The 17,895-nt window shown below is 45.4% G+C and overlaps 1 protein-coding gene across 2 annotated transcripts in view; it reads left to right on the top strand.

Moving 5' to 3' along the window:
• Positions 1 to 17,895, top strand: part of Scrn1 (secernin 1) — a 61,580-nt gene that overhangs the window by 18,116 nt on the left and 25,569 nt on the right. For both annotated transcript variants that reach the window (XM_021165639.2, XM_029478819.1), the window contains 2 exons: positions 2,162 to 2,321; positions 17,106 to 17,287. In XM_021165639.2, coding sequence (XP_021021298.1) covers positions 2,163 to 2,321; positions 17,106 to 17,287 — 341 coding nt within the window. In that variant the 5' untranslated portion in view covers position 2,162. The remainder of the gene's footprint in view (positions 1 to 2,161; positions 2,322 to 17,105; positions 17,288 to 17,895) is intronic.

Genomic DNA, 17,895 nt, shown 5'->3' with positions numbered 1-17,895 from the left:
CTCTATAAGTTTCAGTGTCTCTGGTTTTATGTGAAGTTCCTTGATCCACTTAGATTTGACCTTAGTACAAGGAGATAGGAATGGATCAATTTGCATTCTTCTACATGATAACAACCAGTTGTGCCAGCACCATTTGTTGAAAATGCTGTCTTTCTTCCACTGGATGGTTTTAGCTCCCTTGGGCTCTGTACCTTCTTAATGCTGCGACCTGTTTAATACAGTTCCTTATGTTGTGGTGACCCTCAACTGTAAAATAATTTTCATTACTATTTCATATCTGTAATTTTGCTATTTTATGAATCATAATATAAATATTTGTGTTTTCATAGTCTTAGGTGACTCCTGTGAAAAGGATCATTTGATGCCCAAAGGGGTGGTGACCCACAGGTTCAGAACCACTGCTGTAGAAAGTGGACCTTTATTTCCAAGCAACCAATGTATGTTATTCTAGACCAAGCTAGAAGTGTTAGTGCTCATAGATGCTGAATAACTGGCCGGGTTCTTTCTAGAGCAGGCCTCTTTCCAGTTCTCCAAAATCCTGGGCCTTTGCTCTGCTCCTTCCTCCACCCCCCAGTCTCTGCTGTATAGCTGTAACTGTAATAGCTTTTGCTCAAGTTCAAACAGCGTTCTAACTTAAGTGACCATGTTACACCTCTCGTAAAAGCCTGTCTTCTGCTTTTGAAGTGACAAGCAGTCGGAAACACCTCTACTATCACCTCATTGCCAGCAGCTTTGAATCAGATCACGACACGCAAAAAGGCTAAGGAAAAAGGCTCTTGGGCCAGGTGCAGAGGTCACGGCAAAGGAGACACTTGTAGACAGAAACTTCAGTTTGTAGAATGTTAGAAAACAAGAGGGTGCTTGTTTATTGAAAATACACTCTGCATAATATATATAGTGGATCTGGGTTTGCATGGTCACACTAGCTAGAACTGTGTTTGAACTTGAGCAGATGCTGTTAGAGTTGCTACACAGAGAGCAGGGAGGGAGTTAGGGTGGAGGTGGGAGCAGAGCGAAGGCCTAGGGTGTTGGAGAATTGGAAGAGGCCTGTGTGCTGCTGACAGTGGAGGGGTGAGGAGGGTGGGGTGAGGCTGAGGTAGGAAGACACAGGCTGATTAGGCATCATTTACCAGGTCTTTGTTTTAAGAGCTGTCATCAGCTTTCAAAGTATGTAAAGCAGAGATCACATTACTGAATGCATTCTTTAAAAAAACGTTGCTTTGGCAGCAGGGTGGAGAATTTTTTGAAGCAGGAAATGCGTTTTCATGAGGGGTTCCCATGTGACCCTGGCTAGAGAAGGTGGTGCATAGTGGCAGGCAGTTGGGATGAAAGGGAATGGCTAATTCCCAGAGGGATGTAGGAGATGGTAAAGCAGCCAGTAAGGATGGCTTCTGAGTGCTGGTGCTTTAATGAGATGGATGCTGGAGCTGGCCCCGAAGTCTAGAACTTGAGAAAGATCAGCCTCGGACATCAGAGAGGTAGCAGGGTAGAGGGCTTGGAGACTCAAGTTGAGAACTGAGCTGGGTCAGTTTGTATGGTTTCAGACAACTGAGGGTCAGAAATTGCAAAGGGGAATTGCATCCGGACTAAACACACACAGGCTATTTCATCTTGTTAGTCCCCAAGCAATATAGTATATGAATTATTTATGTAGCATTTACACTGTGTTAGATATTCTAATCAATCTAGAGATGATTTAATGTCTACCGGAAATGTGTATAGGTTATAAACAGTTACTTTTATAGAAGGGCCTGGATGTGCCTGCAGGGTCCTGGCACCACTCTCCTGTGAATACCAAGGGATAACTGTATATCATTTATTCATGTGATTGTGGGGTGTGTGTGTGTGTGTGTGTGTGATACCAGGAACAATAACCTCTTTTCCTTTCTCCTATGTCACTGCCCTCTTTGGCCACCATTATGGCCTGCTGCCAATTTGAGTTTATTTAACCCAGGAAGGACTGAGCATGTGTGGTCCCTGCAACTTTGCAGTTCTGCATCACACTCCCCGGATTGATGTTGGCGGGATTCTGTTTGGAGTTAACCACAAGCAGTTCAACAGTTAGCCTGCATCCGCGGCTGGTGTGTGGGTTAAGCATCAGTAGCTGAAGTGCTCCCTGTCTAACCTGCTGCCCTATCCCTTGCTGCCGTTCTCATTGCAGGATGTCTGGCGCGCCTCCAAGTTACTCTTTTGTGGCTCTGCCACCTCGAGCTAAGGATGGTCTGGTGGTATTTGGGAAAAATTCAGCTCGGCCCAGAGATGAAGTCCAGGAGGTTGTGTATTTCCCAGCTGTTGACCATGACGCTGAGAGCAAAGTTGAGGTAAGTGATAAGATGTGGTCCCTCTGCTCCTTCAAAAGTCCTCTTCTGGCTTTGCCTCTAACCACCGACTTCTTCCCCGGAAGCCTGCTCACCTTTCAGACGGTCCTGTCATTTCCACTACTTCCGTTTTTCATGCAGATGCCCAGAGCCTTAACAACAAGGGCACCTGGAGAATTCTGTGTTCACAATTGTCTTATGGTAAAGGAAAATACTTAACGTAATTCTGAAGACAGATCTGGAAAATACGATAGATTCGCTGAAATCGATCTTGCCTCTTTACTCCGTTTCTTTTCTCTCCATAAGAAACCTTGGATGCAGCTGGGCGGTGGCGGCGCATGCCTTTAATCCCAGCACTTGGGAGGCAGAGGCAGGCAGATTTCTGAGTTCGAGGCCAGCCTGGTCTACAAAGTGAGTTCCAGGACAGCCAGGGCAACACAGAGAAACCCTGTCTCGAAAAACCAAAACCAAACAAACAAACAAACAACCAAACAAAACAAAACCTTGAAAGCAGAGTACTCTGAGCGCTCACATCTCGAGCTGAAAGCAGGAAGCAGAGAGCACTCTGGGAATTGCGCATGGCTTTTAAAACCCCAAAGTCCACCCCTCAGTGATATACTTCCTCTAGTAAGGTCTTACTAATGAGCTTATGCTCTAAACCTATCCAAACAGTGCCACACAACACACTAGGGACCTAGTATTCAAACATCTGAGCCTATGGGGACATTCACATTGAAACTAACACACTTAGAGGTCGGAAGATTCAGTATACACTGCATAGGCGTCCTCATTGTGTAGCTTTGCATTCAACAGCTGTGCTAGTGGCCCCACATTGGTGTTGGACACTGGGGGTTTTCTAGTTTTTTGCTGCTACCAGCAGTGCTGGATGAATAGTAGCCTACTCCTCCTCTTCCTCCTTCAAAAATCTATCACAGAATGTTGGGGTTTTTTTTTTTGTTTGTTTGTTTTTGGTTTTGGTTTTTGTATTTCTATCATGTTAAAGATTGTCCATCAATTTCTATTTTGAATGCTTTAAAATGTCATTGTTATTAGTACTTATTTGGGGTGCATGACTAGGGATGAGGTTCCAGGCCACATGCTAAATAAATATGTGGTCATACTGCTTCCCATAGGTGGTTTACTGTTTTGCATGTCCACCAGAAACACATGACAGTGTGTGTCTCTGTATTTCTTGAGAGTGTTATTGGACTTTCATGATGGTCATCTTATATTATTTTTAAATCCAGCTATTTTACCAAATCCTTTTTCAGCTGTCTCAGCTCTTGCGCTAGACTGTTTCCAGGTGTCCTGTTACGGTCTCCAAGGAGGGGTGCTTTGATTCCTGTACCTCTGATTCATTCCTTGTCTGATTGTGTTGGCTTCTATCTTGAATGCAGTAAGATAGTGGTGTCTTTGCAACTGGGCCTGGTTGGGTGGGGATGCCCATAGACATCCCCATCAGGATACTAGGGGTGGTGGTGGGGGCGGGAACCAAGATTTGTATAGCTTTAGTATATCAAAGTCTCTACATGCATTCCTATTTAAATGTCTTAAAAATAGGTCAGAGGTATGTGCTAAATTCTGTTGAACTTTTTTTTTTTTAACCAGTTACGGGGGGGTTTGCCTAATTCCTTCCTTTCCATTTCTTCGGCACATGGAGCCACAGGTTATGCGCTTCTTAGTTATGGTATACTTATTTGTGTGTTTAAATGGCAGTTGTTAAATGATTAAGAGTTTGTAAAGCAAAACTGGGCTAGTAAGTGAATAAGCTCTTTCTACATCTATACCCCTTAGTATTCTATAAACTAAAAGATTTTCCTAACATCCTGCTTGGTTTTAAAGGTGCAGTTACCAACATGTCTAGTGTTTTCTGAACAACTGTTTCTGCATCAATCTTTTAAGTACACCTTAGCACCAAAAGGTAACAGACCCCCAAGGAGAAGCTACCTGATTTGAGGAAGGCAAAGTTGGGTGTGACTTGATGTAGTCATTCGTGTACAGGACGGCGAGAGACTGTGTCCCACAGGGCTTTCAGCAGGACCGCTTGCTGCTTGAGTTGAGCCACTAACTAGCCCATGTCTTCAGTGGGATTCTCCTGCAAGCGAAGGGAAATGAGTTTCTCTAGTGAGCCTGTCAGATTCTACCCTCTATTCCTCAGTGAGTGAATGCCAGTGCCATTTGGATGGGAGTGTTCTTCTTTCCCAGGAACAGGGCAGACTGCCTGGATGAATCTTGCTGGCTTGAGTTGTTGTCCTCTCCTGTCTGCTTTCCTGAATATCTTTACCCCGCCCCCCACCCTGACAGATGTACAAACTGAAACAGTCTTGTAGTTTTTAGAGGTTGGATTTAAATTCCCACAGGCAGTGGTATCAAGTACCATCCCACGTGTACCTCTTATAACGTGAAGAGTGTTCCTCGAAGGCAGACAGATGGTTGGGTCTGCATCATTCACCCCGACCACAAACATGAATGTTGCTGATGGCTGGTGGTTGCTCTGACCAGTGGGGTCTTGGAGAAGTGGTGATACTGCTCGATTTCCAGGGCTGGATAATAAGACTGTGTTGTTTTTTTCTGTCAGTCTCTATGCTAAGAACACAGTCATCTGTCCTGCTGGGAGGTATTAAAGTAGTCCACCTATGCAGGGAGGTCCCACATGGACAAAACCTGAGGACTAATAGTCCATTGCCAGCATTAACTGTCTGAACATAGATGAATGAACTTCAGTTGAGCAAGCCCCAGACGCTTGTATGGAGAAAGGGGACACAGTGTCTGGTCGTTTGCTATCCACATGCCTGATTCATCGAATCTATGAGCACAATACATGGTTGCTAATACCATGTGCTTTAGGGATAATTTGTTAAGTAACCAGGGTATCTACAATATCATACAAAATCCTGGTATAAAATCTTATAGGGCCCATGGCTGTTCGGTCAGAGAACACTGGTTCGAATCTCAGCACCCACATGGCAGCTCACAGTCGTCCCTGGCTCCAGTTCCAGGGGATCTGCACTCTTTTCTGAACTCTTCAGGCATCAGAGATACTTGTGCTGCATAGGCACACACACAGACAAATCACACTTAGTTTTTAAAAAATAATTAAAAAAAAAAGATTTTCAGAAAGTTTGTTTCCTTTCTTCATTAGCAAGCTAAGTAGGTACTGGAATTCTGCTGGCACATCAAGAATCGTCTCAGGAAACAGACATGGTTCTGTTCACTGGCTAACCCACAAAATGTTATCACTCATGGATGCTGGAGGCGGGGTTGATAATATCTAACAGTTAGTCTCTGGGACGCTCCTAACCTCTTCTCCACACTCCGCACCTATGCTGTGAGCTGCCACTGCATGCATGTATATTTGGCAGGTAAAACAATACTCCAGGTGAAACCACTTCCATGGTCTCTATTCCATTTGTCTCTCTTGTCTGCCCACACCACTGCATACACACAGTTCACACTGGAAGCCAGGACAGAGCCTGGCCCTCTCACCTCCCAGCATCCCAGGGTGCACAGAGACAGCTGTCACAGCATCTCCTCCACACCCTTCCTACCTCATCCCTGCAGACCTCATCTGCCTTCCATTATTCTCTTCTTACTGGCTGGTGCCCACTTCTCTCTGCCTTGGACCCTTTCTCTTGAAAGATCACCAGCAATTTCTTTACATAGTTAAGCTGGCCCTGCCTATTTGAAGTGTTTGGCTGGATGATAGTCAGGGCTGATATGTGAGCCACGTAGAGAGCAGAAAGTAACTTCCCACAGACCCCTCATTTGTGCCCATCCTCCCTGTTGCCCGCCTCCTGCATCAGTCTGGTGTATCTGGTGTAACTGATGGATGGATACCGACATGAGTTACATCATCTCATTTATGCTCATCTGTCTTTGCTCTTAGTTACTCATTCAGCTTGAACCCTAGGCTTCAGCTACAGTGAACTCTTGCCATTTCTTAGACAAACAACTCATGTTTCCCTGTTCTTTTGATCTTCCTGTCACTGCCGAGATTGTCCTTCCTTCCCCTTTTGCTTCATTTATTTGGTAGACTCCTAGGCATCCTTCAAGGTCTTTATACCAATATGTCCTTTTTCTTCTAGTCTGAGACTCCTCTACAGATATGGAACATGTTATGCATGATCTTCCATTGGAAGTCAAGTGATACACTAACCTGAAGCCAACACAATGAGTTACGACCCTGATGATCTCTGTTGCCTTTTTTTTTTTTCTCCTTTAACAATGTGGGTCCCTGGGGAATCAAACTCGGTTCTTCAGGCTGAGCTGCAAACCCCTTTCCCTATTGAGCCATTTTGCTGGCCCACAATCTGAATCTTAAATGACTTCCAAAGGCTCATGTGTTGAAGGCCTGGTCCACAGATGGTGGTGATGCGGGTCTCTGGGGACAGTCCCCTGTCTCTTTCTGCTTCCTGGTCACCATGAGGTGAGCAGCTGTGCTCTATCACATGCATACTGCCATGGTGCTCTGCTATACCATAGCCTCAGAGACAGCAAGCAGAGTGGCCACTCATGGAAGCCTGAGCCAAAGCCAACCATGGTCACTGACATAGGGTCTTAGTGGCTGAATTGTCATTGGCACTGTGTCTCAGCCTGCTTTTTAGCCTTCCTCTTGCCTCCTTAACTTCTTATAGTTATGAGTCTCCATGTTATCCTTAACACAAGTACAGAATGGTACCTTCTTTTATATATTTGCTGCTGTGAACCACAACCACTATCGTGAGACGTTCATAGAAGCACTCTACCACACAGACTTAAAACAAATCAAAACAACCTCTGAGAGCTTCTCATAAATAAGTCAGGGGCTGGAGAGATGGCTCTGCGGTTAAGAGCACTTGTGGCTCTTGCAGAGGACCCAGGTTCAGTTCCCATCACCCACATTGTAGTTCACAACCATCTGTGACTCCAGTTTCAAAAGATCTGATGCCCTCTTCTGACTTCCATGGGCACCAGGCTCACAGAGGGTAAACAAGTACAGGGAGGAAAAATATTCATGCACATAAAAAAATGAACCTAAAATTGATGTTTTATGTCATCATTTAATAAAATCAACATCTCACCCATCTCCTGCTGGTGAGAGCACACGGGTCCTGAGGTGGGCTTAGAAGCACCCACGAGGGGGTTAAAGCGGCCTCCTGACTTGACAGCTAGCATCCTTCCTCTCTGCTCCCTCCCACTCTCTTTGACAACCTACCCTTCTGTCTCTCCCCATCCTACCTCTTCCCATCAGTCATGCCTATCTGCCTGTCACTCTGCTTGAGGTGCTAAGAATAAGAAATGGGGTTCCCCAGCACAAGATTCTCAGTTCTAAATTTACACTGGGTGCCTTTGTTCCAACGCACAGCCGGGGGACTGAAACATCTGAGTTTGATATTCTTTAGTTTTTCAGTGAGGATTCTCAGTTTATAACAGCTTCTTTAAGACTGAAGAAAAGGATGGATAAGACTTTTTTCTATTTATTACTATGTATAAGAACTGTGGTAGAAATTATTTAAATCCAGATCGGGGCTTCTACCCTGCTTTTGGTTATTGAGTTCCCAGATAAAAAAAAACACCCCCAGCCTTTATATTTACCATAAGCCTTAATCAACACAAGAGCTGGGCAACCACCTACCCTCTGTTCTGTTAGAATCTATTTTTCCTATTGATAACCCTGAGTTATTACTTATGTTTCTTCTGGACTGCTCCTAGCTCCAGTTGGGCAGCCCCCAGGGCCAGGGTCTCTTGACTCTTAACCCATGGACGATTCTCTGGCTTCCTCTCCTGCACTTTCTTCCTTCTTGTGGGCCTCCTTCCTACCCCCCCCCGCCCCCCAGCCCTCAAAAACTAAACCCCACCTACGTCTATTCTGCCCAGCTATTGGCTGTCCAATTCACCAACCAGAATTAACTTGGGGGCTGAGTCACAAGGGCAACATGCAGAATCCAGGTCTTGGGGGCCTGCACTTAGCATTACAAAAGACAGTAAAAGACAAGACCTCAATAAAGAGCTGTGCTAATCTCCACGTGACTCTAATTTTAGAGTATGTATCGCTGATGCCAGCACCTGACTTTATCTTTGAAAGCCCTCTGTGCAGTCTGGGGATGTTGTATTGCTGTGACTGTCATGTTTCATCTCTGTCTTAGGGCAAGCATGTGTGCAGCAGCTCTTCCTGGATGGGGAGAGGAGGCAGATGACCAACTTCCTGAGTTATGTTCTACTGTGTATGTGTGTCTCTGTGTATCCATATATGTCTGTGGACACACATTTAGTCTATGGTCAGATCTTCTATTTAGGAAAGCATTAGACTATTGTTTCATAAAAAAAATGAGTTTTTAGTAAACTTCATGTTTATACTTGTCGCCCATGAGAATAAATGTTAATAGCAAAGTTAGATTCAACACCTAATATATCTTGAGAGAGTCTAGTGCTGCTTGGTAACGAATCTCAGTCTCCGTTATTTTTATGTTTGTTTTGTCCTTTTTTTTTTTTTTTCTGAATTTTTTTTTTTTTTTTTTTTTTTAACATGGAGGGCTTTCAAGGAACAGCAGCCTTAATGAGACTATTTAACCTCCTTGATTTGGGAGCAAATTGTTTCTCTTCCTCTCCAGGGAAAATATTTATAAGAAGAGCAGAAATAACAAAAAATGGATGTTGACTCGTGCATTGTTAGGAACGTTGTTTAGATGGAGGCTATGATTTCTGTTGTGAGGCACGTGGATGCAAAAACTACAGGTATCCTCGTAAAAGGAATAAGAGATGGTTTATTCTGGAACCAAAGATTTGGATGACCATGACCTGCGAACACATATTTAGGTTACTCCAAATTCCATGGTCCAACGTGGAAGCAGTTCCATGAAGTTGTATAGTTTTACAGAAAAAAGAAAGTCATGAATCAAGGCAAGTTTAAAACTCATGGTAGGTCCATCAGAGAGGTGGTTCCTGCAAGATGGAAGAGGCTTTTCTATAGCCTCAGGATGCGATCTGATGACATTCTTAACGTTTGGATTGGTGAAAACTAAAGGTCTGCCAAGCTAATAGATTCTAAAAGGTTTCTATCTGTCATTCACAAGATGTTCTGTCACAGAGGTGGGCAAGGGATGGCTATTCTGGAAGACGAGAACCAAGAAAGGTAATTAATTAGCTTCTGGATCTGCAACATTCCAACTTCTCCACAGAGCTATGGTTCTCATAGTCAGTCGATCTCTGTGGATATAGCTTCTTTCCAGGAATTCTCTTTCACAGGTGTGTGTGTGTGTGTGCGTGTGTGTGTGTGTGTGTGTGTGTGTAAGTTTGAATTTTAACTCTGTAGGTGATTTCTTATAACAGGTGAACACAGTTCACTGCAGCATCAGAATAACTGAACAGAGTTTCGTGGCCACTGGCCTTAAACTAGATGTTTCATGCCTTTCTCCTGCTTTCTTCTCTGCAGCTGTAAGATCAAGGCCAGCTCTGAGTCGAAAGCGCAATCAATGCTCATGGCTTTGCGAGCACGGCTTAGTAGAGGGCTTCCTTCTGGCATGCTTCCCTCCCCAAATCCAGTCCTCAGGCCCGGCCTGCACACTGACCGTCCCAGAGATCAGGCACAGTTTCAGGGAAATGCCAGGCAGTTCTGAAATGTGACCGAGAGAGGTCCTCTGTGCCCTCAGCACCTTCTTTCGCACCCACTGAGAAGTCAAATGGCAGATTTGACTCTGGGCTAAACCAGGCCCCTGCCCTAAGCCTCGGGGATCAGGATAATGCTGCTTTAAAGAGGCAAGCCTCTTAATGTTCTTTCCCAAGCTGGCCAGTCTCCAGCCTTTTCTCTTCTGCCCTTGAAGTCTGGCTGACTCATCAGCTCTCCAATAAAGGTCCTCCCTGGTGGTGTCAGGGCTGTGGTCCCCATCTGAGTACAGTAGGGAAGATACAATGACTGCATTTCACAAGCTGAAATGCCTATTGTGTGAGTCTGTGTCGGCCTTTCACTGGGTGACAGCCAGAAATAGTGTGCTCTGGAACTCGGGTGCGTAGGCGCCCATGAAGCCGAGCTTGCCTTTCAGTTTCCATCCAGCCCCACAGGACAGTGGAGGGCTTGCTCTTCACAGTGGTTGTGCCTGTTATTGTACGTGGGGTTTATTGAAGGCCTAGGCCTACCTTCTCTGCCCCCTCCCTCAGGTGTTCTCCTGAAGCCACCTGAAAGGATGAGACCTCAGGTGAGACAAATGCTGACTGACAATGGAAAGTGCCCCTTGTGCTCAGGTCCCCTTCTATCCTTGTGGCTTTGGCACCATAAGTCACACTCACTGACAGACTGTTTAATGAAAGGCAGGGTGGGAGGGGCTGTGGGGCTGTGGGGCTGTGGGGCAAGCTGCTCATTCCTTTCCTTAGATTCTTCTAAGTGGTGTATTTTGTGTACATATGTGTTTGTGTATGTGAACAGTGTGTGTGTGTGTGCGCGCGTGCACGCACGCGTGCACTGTATTCACGTACACATGTGGAGACCTGGGGTTGATGTCAGGTGTTTCCCTCAATCATTTCCACTTAACTTCTGAAGAGGGGTTTCTCACTGAACACAGAGCCTACCAGTTTGGCAAGACTAGCAGGCATCCCCCTATCTCTGCCTCACCGGTATTAGTGTTACAGGTGTGCTCCGCTGCAGAGAGCTTTCCCTGGGTGCTGAGAGTGGACTCACATCCTCATGCTTGGGTGGCAAGCACTTAATGTTCTGAGACCTCTCCCTAACCTCTGATCTTCTCGCTCTTGTTGTTTGTTTTCCTATAAATTTAAATAGGAATCTTTGACTTGGAGCGCTCCCCTGCTTCTGCCATGAAAGATGCTCTCTGGATTTGTGTTCCTGGGGGGAGGCCTCTGTAGCTCACTTCTGCTTCTTCTTTCCCTTACTAATTATGGCATAGTCGCCAAGGTCCATGGATTTTACTTATAAAAATGACCTCTTCAGAGGCCGAGCTCTAAATGGTTGGCTGAAGAAAGCCTAGCTAATCACATCTGTTGTAAATGACCCTTGTTTTGTGAGATTTCTTTTTTCACTGGCACTGTGAATAACCAAGCTGTGTGAGTTTGTGATGCTCACTCTTCCCCAACCCAGCCCCACCTTATGATTAGCTGTGCTTAAGTGACAGTGAAGCACAGAGGGCTTGAATAGCTGTCACACAAGGGCCCTTGTCAGGCCAGGGCTCCTGTGGCCTGTGACAAAGAGGCTTCTAGGGGCATGCATTGGAGGCTCCCTGAGGCTCCCTGGTAGGGTGGATTTGGAGCACTCTGAAAGGGCTGACTTGACCCATCTGGTCACTTGGGAATCCCTTCCTTCCTCATCATCTAAGTTTAGCCTGCACAGCGTCAGATTGGCTACATGGATTTTAACTCCCACAAACACCATCTGGTCCTTTGATTCAGTGTGGGACACACTTACCATTCAGCACTTACTGAGCCCTTGTAGTTCTGGGCTGCCCACAGAGCCCCTCTCAGTGCCACTGAGGGGATCTTCTTGAACTGTGAATACACAAGGAACATATGGTTTTCTGTTCTCAGTTCTGCATGAAATCTCCATTACCCGGATCATTTTAAAATTACTTCAAATATCCTCTGCTTGGTAGAGTGGCCAACTAGATGTAATCTCTCTTATATTCCCTGAGAACTTGATCTCTCTCTCTCTCTCTCTCTCTCTCTCTCTCTCTCTCTCTCTCTCTCCCCCCACCCCTTTCTCTCCCAGCAAAAAATTCATTGACAGGTCTGGAAAGATGGCTCAGAGGTTAAGCGCTTACTGCTCTAATAGAGGACCTGAGTTCAGTCCCCAGCACCCATATGGTGGCTTACAATTATCTATAACTCCAGTGCCAGGGGATCTGATATAGCCTGCTGGCTATGACTGGCCCTGAATATATACAGTGCACACATGTACATGCCGGCAAAAGAGTCATACACATTAAATAAAAGTAAATCCTTAGAAAAGCTCATTGCCAATTGCTAAATTCAACCTCGGGATGTGTTAATAAGCTAGGCGACAAAAACATCTTTACTAGTGGAACTGACGTTCTCGCTGAAGGAGGCAGCCATTGTGTAACTAGCACATATAATTAAAACATCAATTATATGGAATAGAATAGGAAGCATGGTAAAGCTAATCAGAGAAGGGCCACAAGATACCATGTGTATGGAACACACAGGCCCCTGTGACATGTCCTGAAGTCATCCTGATGATGGTCACTATTTGTGCGTGCTCTGTATCCTTCCCAGTCACAGAGCAGGGACTGGCCTCCATGCTGTCATCCAACAGCAGTAAGTATATGATGTAAATGCTCTTGAGGCAAGACAGAAATGAAAACCCAAAGGGAATACAGGGAGGAATTCTGATTGAAGCCTCTTGCCAGATGAAATTCCAGTGTAATTTATAGCATTTGCTGTAAAGGCGGCCTATGTGGTGACATTACTCCTTATACAGATACATTTCAAATATACATATTAAAATAGCAATGGACAATTTTTGAGGACCACAACAGTTAATATCAATTATCAAACTTGTTAGGATCTAGAAATCACCCAGGAGATAAACCTCTGACCACGCCTGTGAGGGAGTATCTAGGTTGGGTTAGCCTCTGACCACGCCTGTGAGGGAGTATCTAGGTTGGGTTAGCCTCTGACCATGCTGGTGAGTGAGTATCAAGGTTGGGTTAGCCTCTGACCACGCCTGTGAGGGAGTATCTAGGTTGGGTTAGCCTCTGACCATGCTGGTGAGTGAATATCAAGGTTGGGTTAGCCTCTGACCACGCCTGTGAGGGAGTATCTGGATTAGACAAGTAGGCAGAATTCTGGGCTCTGGTCCTGCACTGCACAGACAGGGGCAAGGGAGCTTGCCCAGTGTCTCGGGTCCTCTGATTTCCAGCCGTGGACACACTGAGCAGTAGCCTTCTGCTGCTGCACCAGGACTTCCTGCTGTGGGCTGACAGGACCTTGTAACTCTGAGCCCAGATAAGCCCTTTGTTGATTTGTCTCCAAAGCTGCTTTTTTTTTTTTTTGTCAGGATACAAAGTTGCTTTTATTTTCGGTCGGGATACTCTGTCACAGCAATGAAAACATAACTAAGGCAAAGCACGACTGTGTCAGGCTTGAGCCAAGCTTTTCTTCTGTCCCTCACCTTAATCTGCAGTTTCCAGGGACTCTCAGGACAGGTGTCTCTGGACACCTTCTGGAGCTGCTCCCGTGACTCAGGATTAACCTTACAGGCTGGAGTCCTATTCAAGACACCCCATAATCCCACTTAGAGGAAACAGGAAGGAAACAATGTTTCTTAGCAGCTTTTTGAGATACAACTTGACAGCAGCCACAGTACTGAAGTCTCCCTTGAGAATCTAAACCCCACACTTAAGTATATCTTGTTTTCCCTGAGAGCTTTTATACTAACCTCCTCGCTTAAGTTTCACTAAGATCTCTTCATTAACTCCAGCTCTGCCTCAACATGACTTGTCCTGAAATTCTTTTCTGTTCCCAAATCAAGAATTGCACTTCCCCTGAGTAGAGGTCACTGGAAGGAACTCCCGGGTCTCTGGCCCATGCCCCACTGCCTCGGGTGCTGCGTCTGAGAGTCATGGGTGCTCTGTAAATAGTTGGAAATGAGTGTGTAAAAACAGACCTAAGACAGATTAATAAAACCATTTTGTATTTTAACTTTCTAACTGTCTAAAAAAAAAAAAAGCAACAATGATTCTATACCCTGGAGAAGCCATGGCTATGTCCTGACTCATTCTTTTCAAGATAAACTTTGTCAGCCTGTATTTGGGGGAGGAGTTGTGAAGAGTCTTGGCCAGTGCCTGAGTTAAGCATGGTTTTATCAGCATAAAGCTGCTCCAGGTAGGTAAGCTTTACAGAGAAAAGGGATATTTTGGCTCCCAGTTTGGGGGTCCCAGTTGTGACTGTTGGGTCTGTGGGAAGGCATCCCATCAAGGCAGGAGCGTGTGGTTAAGAATCACCTACGTCAAGACTCAGGGATGGAGGTAGAAAGAGGCCAGAGTCTATAGTACCCCCTCCCTCCCAACCCACCAAAACACCTCTGGGGATCCAAGGCTCTCACAAGGTTGCCCCTCTAACGGCCTCCGTGACAGGTTTTGAAACTTTTGCTACCAAACATCAGCTCCTTGTCTACAGGTAGCTGAAAGCAGGAGAAAGACTTCTGCCTTAGTTTCTCTGACTTCTCACTTCGTGTCAGATTCCTGCCAACCAATGCACATCAGCCTGGCCTGTTAGTCACTCCTCGTGTGTCCGTCAGTGCGTGTGTGTGTGTGTGTGTGTGTGTGTGTGTGTGTGTGTGCGCGCGTGTGTGTGGCTTACCACCAACAGCCTCAGCCCAGGTAAAACTGGATGCTCTGCCACACAGAGAAGGTTCAGGATGAGCCAGAGTAGAGCAGAGTTAGTAGATTTAATAGGCATTTAGGCAAGGATCTGTACAGGAAGTGGGTCGGTAGTGCACAATGAAGAACGAAGATGCTGCCTTTTCTAGGGTGTCGGGGTTTATGTGGCTGTATGCTTGATCCTGAGGCTTTCTAAGTTACATTCCTCAAAGGGTGGAATTTATGATATTTAAAGATTAAACAATGGTGAAAATTAAAAATTTCAAATTGAGGGAACAATATGAGATGATATAGTTTTTTTTATATCAATAATTTCTCTTTGTAAATGTAATTGCATTTTTCAAAGGAGTGGTGTTAGGGCTTAGAGATAAATGCAGAAGGAGAGATAATTCAATGGAGCCTGGGGTACAAACGTTCTGGGCTTCAGGAAGCACCGATTGTTTGTTATTTATTTTTATTTTATGTGTGTAAGTATTTTGCCTGTATATATGTCTGGGTCCCACGTGCTTGCCTGGCGGCCATGGAGAGCAGAAGGAGACATTAGATGCTCTGGAAGTGGAGTTATAAACAGGTGTGGGCCGGTGGTGAGCCGTGATGTGATTGCTGGGAATTGAACCCAGGTCTTTTGAGAGAGAAGCCGTTGCCCTTAACCACAGAGCCGCCTCTCTGCCCTCCTCATTTGCTGTCTTGAATATTCTTGCTGGAGATGCTTCTAGGAAAGCACGCAGGTCATTTTGGCCTCACCAGTTGTGCTGAAGTCTCTAGGCTCTCAGAAGGCAAACTAGATCCCAGGGTGAGAGGTTTTCCCTGCTTCTTGTGTCCATTTAAGTTTCTCTCGTCTTTCTATTTGGCCTCGAGCTGCTTTGCCTATCTTACTTCCTGACAAGGATGAGCACACAGAGGCCATTTCTTGTCTTAAACCTGCAGTCCCTTTGAATTCCAGGAACAGCAGTGCCTTACTGGATGACCACCTCCCAGAAGAAGGCAATGCTGCAGCCTCGGATAGAAGTGATCATTTCCTGAGAACCAACTTGTCCCATAAGCAGCAAGTCTTTCTTAGCCCACCTTCCAGAATCAGCTGAGACAGTGATCAACAGACTGTACCTCGACTTTGTGTATAGCCAGTACTTTTGTACCTAGATTCTCTCCCTATTAAAACCTAGAGCTGCCGGGCATGGTGGTGCACACCTTTAATCCCAGCAGAGGCAGGTGGATTTCTGAGTTCGAGGTCAGCCTGGTCTACAAAGTGAGTTCCAGGATAGCCAGAGTTATACAGAGAAACCCTGTCTCAAAAAACCATGAAAACAAAAAAACAAAACCAAAAAACCTAGAGCTCATCACCAGTAACCCAAAGATGAAGTTGGGGTCACTGGACACTTCCCAATATCCACTAGCTCCCCGTCATTCTCTTTCAATGTGGTTGCTCTTTTAATTGGCACATTGCGTGGGCAGCTGAGCCTAGTCTGCTGGGGCTCCTGGAGCTGGGGAGACTGCCCTAAATGTCAGGTGACTGATCCACCATCTCCCAGTAGTACCACCCAGGGGATCAGGCCTTTAATTCCACATGAAGCCCTGGTGATGCAGAATGGCTTGCTTTGGACACTGCAGTGAATACATTTTGAAGACAGAGATTTCAATTCCATTTAAAGAAACATGGGATCAAGCTCAGGACATTCCGGGTGATAGGAAAGCACTCTACCGACAATGATCCCCAGCCCATGGCAGAATGATCCCCAGCCCATGGCAGAAGATTAAAAATACTTTACAAGTCGTTCATTAGGCTCAAGTTCTTGGAGTAGTGGGAACTGTACCTCTGACAATGGTGAAGTACATCTCTCTGGAAAGTTTTTCCGTTGGTGGCTTCGCTAGCTTAGCAAGAGAGTTCAGTGGTTAGGCAGGGGAGTGAGTGTGTGTGAGAACACCTTGTCATGTGGAAGGGGACTGTTTCTAGGTCCCTTTAACTACACTCCAGAGACTCTAGATCATCAAATGTTCCATAAACCCTGGGGAGGGAAGGATCATCTTATGGGCCTCCGAAGTCCTGTTTTAGTTTGCTTTAGACAAAGCACCTGCATACCTGCTTTCTGGGTCAGGTTTCTGGGTAAAGTTTCATTTGAAGCTAGAGAGCTATGATTTCTAGAAAGTTTAGAAACTGGGGTTTTCATGTGAGGAGGAAGTTTTCTGGGGGCAACACGGGGGTGTAAGCAGAGAAGGGCAGTACAGTGGTCAGCTCGACACCTGGCTGAGGGTGATGCTGTGGGGAAAACTCTGTGAACAGCCCAGCTTGAACAAAGCACAGGGGTGCTCAGCAAGGAGCCCCGGGCTGCCCCACGGTGTCTGGAGGCTGTATTTCAGGTCTTGTACTCTCTGCTCTGTAACCAATGTGAAGGTCCAGCGTAGGTACCAAGGTGGGAACTGAAAGGTTTCTGACACATGATGGCACCGTCTTGCTTGTTTTCATTTGCAGTGCACTTACATCTCAATCGACCAAGTCCCCAGGACCCATGCCATCGTGATAAGCAGACCTGCCTGGCTCTGGGGGGCAGAAATGGGAGCCAATGAACATGGGGTATGCATAGCCAACGAAGCCATCAATGCCAGAGAGCCAGCTGCTGAGACGGAAGCCTTACTGGGAATGGATCTGGTCAGGTACAGAATGGTGATTCTTCGAAACAATTGCCAATGGGAGTGGGCATTAATGTTTTCCTGTACTTCTGGTGTTGTAAGAGGCTCTATTTCATGGAATTCTAAGATGATGGGGGAAAATAGGTAGATGGTAATGGAATATTATTTACCAATAAAAAAGGATTAAATACTGCTGTGTGTTACAAATAGGATCCCGAGAACTTGATAAACCCTAAGTGAAAGACACAGATACAAAAGCCATTTGTGTGAATCACAGAAGTTATAGAGGCAGAAAGTAGAAGGATGCTTCTGTGGGGTTGGATGGCATAGGGAAGTGGATAGGAGAATGTCTTAGGGGATAATGAAGATGTTTTAAACTTAGGTTGTGGTAGTGGTTATATAACTTATTATATAAAATGTTTTAATAGACACCCTGAAAATGAAGAATTATGTCAATTCCTCACTTACAAGCTCATGTTTTGAACCTTTATAAACAATATTTTAAATAGAATTCTATTGAGTTAGAAATTATAATAACATACAAGAAAACAATAAATATAGTGCATAAAATATTAAAAGAACGGGGGTAGCTAGGGCACAGGGTCGGCTGACACTCGCCAGCTACCCACAAC

The sequence above is a fragment of the Mus caroli genome, chromosome 6, assembly GCF_900094665.2.
Source record: "Mus caroli chromosome 6, CAROLI_EIJ_v1.1, whole genome shotgun sequence".
Taxonomy (NCBI): Eukaryota; Metazoa; Chordata; class Mammalia; order Rodentia; family Muridae; genus Mus; species Mus caroli.
The sequence above is the reverse complement of the archived record's forward strand: the minus strand, read 5'-3'. Positions and strand labels throughout refer to the sequence as shown.